This window comes from Oncorhynchus kisutch, linkage group LG21, assembly GCF_002021735.2.
Source record: "Oncorhynchus kisutch isolate 150728-3 linkage group LG21, Okis_V2, whole genome shotgun sequence".
NCBI classification, from domain to species: domain Eukaryota; kingdom Metazoa; phylum Chordata; class Actinopteri; order Salmoniformes; family Salmonidae; genus Oncorhynchus; species Oncorhynchus kisutch.
In genome coordinates this window covers 33,518,630-33,527,524 of record NC_034194.2, presented here as the reverse complement: position 1 = coordinate 33,527,524, position 8,895 = coordinate 33,518,630, and the positions used below count along the sequence as shown (strand labels likewise).

Genomic DNA, 8,895 nt, shown 5'->3' with positions numbered 1-8,895 from the left:
TCTCCCATGTCTTATTCGACTAGTAGTTGTTCTGAAATTTTTATTGCCTACATTTTACTCCTATGTATAATATAACACACATACAGTGGGGCAAAAAAGTATTTAGTCAGCCACCAATTGTGCAAGTTCTCCCACTTAAAAAGATGAGAGAGGCCTGTAATTTTCATCATAGGTACACTTCAACTATGACAGACAAAATGAGAAAAAAAATCCTGAAAATCACATTGTAGGATTTTTAATGATTTTATTTGCAAATTATGGTGGAAAATAAGTATTTGGTCAATAACAAAAGTTTCTCAATACTTTGTTATATACCGTTTCTTGGCAATGTCAGAGGTCAAACGTTTTCTGTAAGTCTTCACAAGGTTTTCATACACTGTTGCTGGTATTTTGGCCCATTCCTCCATGCAGATCTCCTCTAGAGCAGTGATGTTTTGAGGCTGTTGCTGGGCAACACAGACTTTCAACTCCCTCCAAAGATTTTCTATGGGGTTGAGATCTGGAGACTGGCTAGGCCACTCCAGGACCTTGAAATGCTTCTTACGAAGCCACTCCTTCGTTGCCCGGGCGGTGTGTTTGGGATCATTGTCATGCTGAAAGACCCAGCCACGTTTCATCTTCAATGCCCTTGCTGATGGAAGAAGGTTTTCACTCAAAATCTCACGATACATGGCCCCATTCTTTCCTTTACACGGATCAGTCGTCCTGGTCCCTTTGCAGAAAAACAGCCCCAAAGCATGATGTTTCCACCCCCATGCTTCACAGTAGGTAGGGTGTTCTTTGGATGCAACTCAGCATTCTTTGTCCTCCAAACACGACAAGTTCAGTTTTAACCAAAAAGTTATATTTTGGTTTGATCTGACCATATGACGTTCTCCCAATCTTCTTCTGGATCATCCAAATGCTCTCTAGCAAACTGCAGGATTTGAGTCCCTGGCGGCATAGTGTGTTACTGATGGTACGCTTTGTTACTTTGGTCCCAGCTCTCTGCAGGTCATTCACTAGGCCCCTCCATGTGGTTCTGGGATTTTTGCTCACCGTTCTTGTGATCATTTTGACCCCACGGGGTGAGATCTTACGTGGAGCTCCAGATCGAGGGAGATTATCAGTGGTCTTGTATGTCTTCCATTTCCTAATAATTGCTCCCACAGTTGATTTCTTCAAACCAAGCTGCTTACCTATTGCAGATTCAGTCTTCACAGCCTGGTGCAGGTCTACAATTTGGTTTCTGGTGTCCTTTGACAGCTCTTTGGTCTTGGCCATAGTGGAGTTTGGAGTGTGACTGTTTGAGGTTGTGGACAGGTGTCTTTTATACTGATAACAAGTTCAAACAGGTGCCATTAATACAGGTAACGAGTGGAGGACAGAGCAGCCTCTTAAAGAAGAAGTTACAGGTCTGTGAGAGCCAGAAATCTTGCTTGTTTGTAGGTGACCAAATACTTATTTTCCACCATAATTTGCAAATAAAATCATAAAAAATCCTACAATGTGATTTTCTGGATTTTTTTTCTCATTTGTCTGTCAAGTGTACCTATGATGAAAATTACGGGCCTCTCTCATCCTTTTAAGTGGGGGAACGTGCACAATTGGTGCCTGACTAAATACTTTTTTGCCCCACTGTACATTAATTATTCATTTTGGTTGCCTATCCTGATATGAAGTTTGTTCTATGGAAAGTATTTGACTCTAGCCACAAAATTAAGGAAATTAGAAGGGGGGGTTGGCAAGGCTATTTGATTGCCTGCCGAAATTCTCCCCCCATTCTATCTTGGGACTGCAAGACCTGGCACACTTCATAATCATTTTGGTAGCTCATGTTGACCAGTAGTGTGTGCCACAGAAAGTATTTGACTCTAGCCACAAAATTAAGGAAATTAGAAGATGGGGTAGGATTGCGGCAAGGCTATTTTATTGCTATCTCAACTAGCAAGCAAGTCGCAGGCATGAAGAATTGAGTGTGTGCGCATTCATGCGACGAATTCTGTCAGGGAGAGCTTTTCGGCACAACACCCCAACACCCAAAATGAGTACCGCTAACTGTTTCAGTCTAAGTCCAGCATCGATCAATTCGCTTCATGAGTTGGCCTTGGAAGCTGAACTGACACTATTTATTGCCATGGGAATAGAGGAGGACTTGGCCAACAGTTGTTCTCACAGCCATGTGGCTTGCGTGATGGTGTGACTTGCGCAGGAGACGCAAAATGTTTGCCAAATACAGTTTGTTTTATCCACTTGGTCAAACCAAGGTTACATTTCACAATATCTCCTTTGTACTTAAACTATATCAAATAAAATTGTATTGGTCACATACACATATTAGGCAGATGTTATTGTAGGAGTAGTATAACTTACATAACTTAAAAATCACAGGAGGATAGTGGCTTAACTGGGGAGAACGGACTAGTGGTAATGACTGGAGTGGAATCAGTGGAATGGTATCAAATACATCAAACACACTGTTTCCATGTTTGATGCCATTCCATTTACTCCATTCCAGCCATTATTATGAGCCATCCTCCCCTCAGCAGCATCCTGTGTTGAAAATAGGACGATTGTTTCGTCTTAAACATTTAAAATTACATAAGAAATGTTGGTTAATTACAAATTATGATTTTAATAATTGAATCAGGGGTGTCATATATGCTTAGTCATGATTAAAGATGAATTGTTGATAAAGATCGGTTGAGGGCACAGTCATGAACACAACAGACCCCCGCAGAAGCTTCTCACAACTGTACACCAGGTATTACATAGAGACAGACAATTACATTAGGATCTTTAATTAGCAAGTGAGCACAAATGACAGCAATCAAGCCCCAAAGGTTGTAAACTGGCAACAATTGTAACATTAAGTTGACAAGAACATGCACTAATTAAATAGTGCATATGAGGCTGTCTGTCCTATGAACCAATTACCTAAGACAATAACAGAATTTCACTCAAATCAAATATGACCTAATATTTGGCTTTCTTAAACAACAATACTGCCGTATCTTTGTAGAACTCACTTAATTCTAGGGAAGCTGTCTCCGCACTGATTTTACAACGCTTCATTCCAGACTGTGTAAAGACATAGTGTAAAGAGTGTAAATGGCGCCATCTACTGGGTATCAATAACAATGCTGGTACTTCTACTAATTGTGAGCAGTTTGCCATGGCTGAAACCCAGATTACACAGTATTGTCCTTCCGTTAATAAATATATTAGGAAATTAATATAGGCCATAAAAAAGTATTGTTTTATTTTGTCTTTCAAAATACGTTCAAACACAGACATAAACCACAATTGTGCATTAACCAAAGACAGAACTGCATAAAAGCAACAACCGATATATCATATTCATAAACAATAAACACCAAGTAGAAACAATTGTCATTAAAGTAGTTGTCATTACAGTAGTTATCATTTAAATAAACACTTTTGTAATTTTACATTGATTATTCCATGTAAGGCTTATGGAAACATTCATTAAAGATGGCATAGGTACATTGATAAATGTATCAGACGGCGCTAGGGTTCACAGCAGTAGCAGTCTCCACCACAGGGTCTCGTCCTCACATGGTGAAAGAAGATGCGTTGTCAGTAGAGGATCCATCCATAGACCTGCGGACAGTGGAGACATACATCTCTGACGTGACCCTCGAGAAGCGTCGGGGATTCATGACCCTCTTCCCAATGCACCACACATCCTCCACAATCTTCCTGAAGTGGTTCCTGAACTTCACCCCGATGAAGGCGTATAGGACCGGGTTGAGGCAGCAGTGCAGGTAGGCCACCGTTTCTGTCACTGTCTTGGCCACTTCGGTTGTATCCACCTGACTGCAGGTCTGGGTCTGGAACTTGTTGACTGTGTCGTAGAGCAGTGCGGCGTTGTAGGGCAGATGACAGATGATAAACACGACCACCACAGCCAGCACCACGCGCACCGCCTTGTGCCTCTGGAAGTTCTTGGCACGCAGCAGCGTGACAATGATGTTGGCGTAGCAGAAGCCCATGACCAACAGGGGCAGGAAGAAGCCCACCGCCATCTGGGTGCTCGGGACCAGGATCTTCATCTGACGGGCCGTGGCGTTGTCTGGGAACCTGAAGTTGCAGACTACATAGTCCTCCTCCTCCTCCTCTAAGAATATGGTGTTCTCCAGATCAAACAGTGTTGTAGCATTGTTGTTATCAATGCTGCTGTGTGCAGGCACATAACGCTCGTAGTAGACAAAGGTGGGGACAGAGAGGAGCAGGGCCAGGCTCCAGACTGCAGCGCAGATGATGCGGCTGTAGATCAGGGAGCGGAGCCGGAAGGAGCGACGGGCCTGGACGATAGCAATGTAGCGGTCGGTGCTAATACAAGCTAACAACAGCATGCCACTGTACAGGTTGACGCTGTAGGCCCCACGGAGAACCTTACAGGCCACCATCCCCATGGCCCAGTCACTCTGCTCATTGTAGATGATCAGGGGTAGAGCCACCACAAACAGCATGTCTGCTATGGCCACGTTCAGAAGGTAGACGTCCGTCATGGACTTGGCCTTCTTGTAGAAGGCGTAGGTGACGATCACCAGGATGTTGCCCAGTAAACCCAGGATACAGATGACAGAGTGGATGTAGAGTCGCACCACTCTCTCCACACTGTTGTTTTCTTCCATATTACATGGCTCCACCCAATTATAGTCATACGCCACTGAATTGTTAACTGTTTCCTCGGCATTATCCGTATAGTTCATTTTCTCCTATGGATAAATAGAGAGAGCACTCAGAGAAGAACAGGTCTTTCATTTAATAACACACTTGGAATTTATTTCAACATACAGTATGTACTCATGGCACCCCCCCCCAAAAAAGCATTTCTGTTTTATTGAAATGTATCCTATCACTATCAACTACTGTATACGTATATTATTTTAACTACAAAGCAAAATTCTGATTGTAGTTAATTAACATCCTTACAAAGGTGTGTCTGAAGTAATCTAGAGTCGAATAGGGTTGGCAATGTGGTGCGATTCAGAGAAAGGAAATTTGCAGAGAGCCAGGTCACATAACCCCAATCTTGCTTGAGTGACCTAAATTCTTCTTTAAATGCACGAGTGTGGTTAAGTATCTAAAGTGCACAACTGGGGTTGGCTTTCAATGACACACAGTAATTCATGTCAGTATTGCGACTTTTAGGGGCAATGCTGGCATTATCAATTGGCAGTTCATTGTACATTTGTCATTTAAAAAAATCTGTGTTTTGAATATAAAAATGTCTCAATGCGGTTGACAAAGACATAAAATTGTTGTTCTGCTTCTGGTTGTTGTTCCTATTATTCACTTCTGCATGGTGGCTGTTCCCAAAGCATAAAGATGACAGGAGTGGCACAGCAAGGCAACAATGGTTTGATTTTCCATCTCGCCTGACTTCCCTAATCAAATGTCAACTGAAGCACATGATCATCTAAGTAGATATTGAAGAAATGAATGTATGTACAAGGAGCATTGTGAGTTCTTATGAAGCTAATTGGATATCTAGAAATGATATCAGATGTATGCATGGAAAATAATTTGATGTATACCTTCATCCATGTTAGATGACTCAAACATACTGTATTTCCACTTTCATTCTTATATAACATCCTCCACCACCTGATAGAAGTGAAGACATACAGTACATCCACATACCACATACCTACTGTTTTCTACACATCCCTCTGAGGTCTTCTAAAGGTACATCCACATACCACATACCTACTGTTTTCTACACATCCCTCTGAGGTCTTCTAAAGGTACATCCACATACCACATACCTACTGTTTTCTACACATCCCTCTGAGGTCTTCTAAAGGTACATCCACATACCACATACCTACTGTTTTCTACACATCCCTCTGAGGTCTTCTAAAGGTACATCCACATACCACATACCTACTGTTTTCTACACATCCCTCTGAGGTCTTCTAAAGGTACATCCACATACCACATACCTACTGTTTTCTACACATCCCTCTGAGGTCTTCTAAAGGTACATCCACATACCACATACCTACTGTTTTCTACACATCCCTCTGAGGTCTTCTAAAGGTACATCCACATACCACATACCTACTGTTTTCTACACATCCCTCTGAGGTCTTCTAAAGGTACATCCACATACCACATACCTACTGTTTTCTACACATCCCTCTGAGGTCTTCTAAAGGTACATCCACATACCACATACCTACTGTTTTCTACACATCCCTCTGAGGTCTTCTAAAGGTACATCCACATACCACATACCTACTGTTTTCTACACATCCCTCTGAGGTCTTCTAAAGGTACATCCACATACCACATACCTACTGTTTTCTACACATCCCTCTGAGGTCTTCTAAAGGTACATCCACATACCACATACCTACTGTTTTCTACACATCCCTCTGAGGTCTTCTAAAGGTACATCCACATACCACATACCTACTGTTTTCTACACATCCCTCTGAGGTCTTCTAAAGGTACAGCCACATACCACATACCTACTGTTTTCTACACATCCCTCTGAGGTCTTCTAAAGGTACATCCACATACCACATACCTACTGTTTTCTACACATCCCTCTGAGGTCTTCTAAAGGTACATCCACATACCACATACCTACTGTTTTCTACACATCCCTCTGAGGTCTTCTAAAGGTACATCCACATACCACATACCTACTGTTTTCTACACATCCCTCTGAGGTCTTCTAAAGGTACATCCACATACCACATACCTACTGTTTTCTACACATCCCTCTGAGGTCTTCTAAAGGTACATCCACATACCACATACCTACTGTTTTCTACACATCCCTCTGAGGTCTTCTAAAGGTACATCCACGTGCTTTATTTTCATTAGTGATGGTGGCTTAACTACAACCATTTAGGTTCTTTCATGTTGGCTGTGAAGGATCAATCTGGGCCAGACAGCCTAGTCCAAGGCTTTTGCATAGGATATGTTGTAGAATATGTTTTGTGGGACATTGCTTATTCTCTGCGGTGAGGTTCCCCTTTCCTAGCTGCAGAGTGTATGCATACATTTTAGCAAGATCCTGAGATTTCGGGGGATTTATTCCCAGGTTATGTTAGTTCAGAACGTGTAATAAACCTAAACAACAAATACAAGCAGTCTCACGTAGCATGGACCTATTGCACACAAGTAACTGTATTCAGTGGTGTAAAGTACTTAAGTAAACATACTTTTTTTTTTAAGTATGAGTATCTGTACTTTACTTTACTATTTATTTTCTTGACTACTTTTACTTCACTACATTCCTAAAGAAAATAATGTACTTTTTACTCATATTTTCCCTGACACCCAGAAGTACTCGTCACATTTTGAATGCTTAGCAGTACAGGGAAATGGTCCTATTCACACGTATCAAGAGAACATCCCTGGTCTGATCTGGTGGACTAAAGACAAATGCTTTATTTGTACATTATGTCTGCTGTGTGTTGGTGTGCCCGTCTATCCATAAATACAAATAAGAAACAAGAATATTGCGCCGTCTGGTTGGTTTAATATAAGGAATAAAAAATGATTCATACTTTTACTTTTCATACTTAAGTATATTTAAAACCAAATACTTTTACTCAATAATGACAAACGAGTACTTTTTCCTAGGGTGACAGACTTATGATAGAAAAACGTACTTTTGTGAAATGAATGGTAATTCAAATTGTTTAGAAATTAACTGATTTTATTACAATACACACAATGTAATCTACAGTAAGATCTAGTTGAATGTCATGTTTACAAATAAAGATTAAAGTGCATGTTGAACATATTTAACCCAGCAGTTTTCCTTACATTAAGACCAGTAAATGATATATTTTTTAAACAAACATGGTAAGATTGCTTAAGTCACATATTATCCCATGTATTGTGTAAGAGAGGACTTACCAGAATAACAGAGTAATCGTTTCAAAAGACTCTTGGGACTATTCTAAGCCAAGTTTCAAAGGAAGCTGTGCACCTCAGAATCTCTCAATTAGAGAAAACAGGAAGAAGTCAAGTGTTTCTCCGTTTGATCAACCTAGACTGTCAGCTGTGGAACCAAGCAGTGTCGCACTTGACGTTCTCAAATAAAAACCTGTTGGCTGACACCTGCAGATCACACGATCTGAGCAGAAGAACTCAAGAAACATGCTCATTACACCTTAACTCTTTATTGACCTTTGAAATGTATTGACTGTTGATTGCTCACTTCTATTCATTCAACTATCTGGAATATTAGGTACTCTGGAAACAGTGTGCATTATTTTGCAGACATGCATTACATGGGGGATAAAGTCTCAAAGATCAAAGTACTTGATATTTAGCAAAGCGGTGTCACTGATTAGTACTATCATGTGAATAAAGCATACATACATTTTACAGTGCCTTCGAAAAGTATTCAAACCCCTTGACTTATTCCACATTGTGTTAGTCCAAATTAAACATGTATTGAAAGTATTGTGTTTCTCTCACCCATCTACACACAATACCCCATAATGACAAAGTGAAAACATGTTTTGAGAAATGTTTGCTATTTTATTTGAAATAAAATACAGAAATATCTAATTTACATAAGTATTCACACCCGAGTCAATACGTTGTACAAGCATCTTAGGCAGTGATTACAGCTGTGAGTCTTTCTAGAGAAGTCTAAGAGCTTTCCGCACCTGGATTGCACAACATTTGCCCATTATTCTTTTCAAAATTCGGTCAAATTATACTGACAGTTCATATAATGAAATCAGTCAATTTAAATACATGCGTTAGGCTCTAATCTATGGACTTCACATGACTGGGTATACAAATACGCATCTTTGGTCACAGGCGTGAATCAGAACACCAGTCAGTATCTTGTGTGACCACCATTTGCCTCATGCAGCGTGACACTTCTTCGCATAGAGTTGATCAGCT

General features: G+C 40.7%; 1 protein-coding gene across 1 annotated transcript; it reads right to left on the bottom strand.

The window, feature by feature from the left end:
* Positions 1-2,764: 2,764 nt before the first annotated feature.
* On the bottom strand, positions 2,765-8,063 carry LOC109866671 (C-C chemokine receptor type 6). The gene is made up of 2 exons (XM_020455454.2): positions 7,891-8,063; positions 2,765-4,724 (listed from the first exon to the last, which is right to left on the bottom strand). Exon 2 carries the CDS (start codon positions 4,716-4,718, stop codon positions 3,555-3,557), a length of 1,164 nt encoding a protein of 387 aa, XP_020311043.1. The 5' UTR covers positions 4,719-4,724; positions 7,891-8,063; the 3' UTR covers positions 2,765-3,554.
* Between the last annotated feature and the right edge of the window lie 832 nt (positions 8,064-8,895).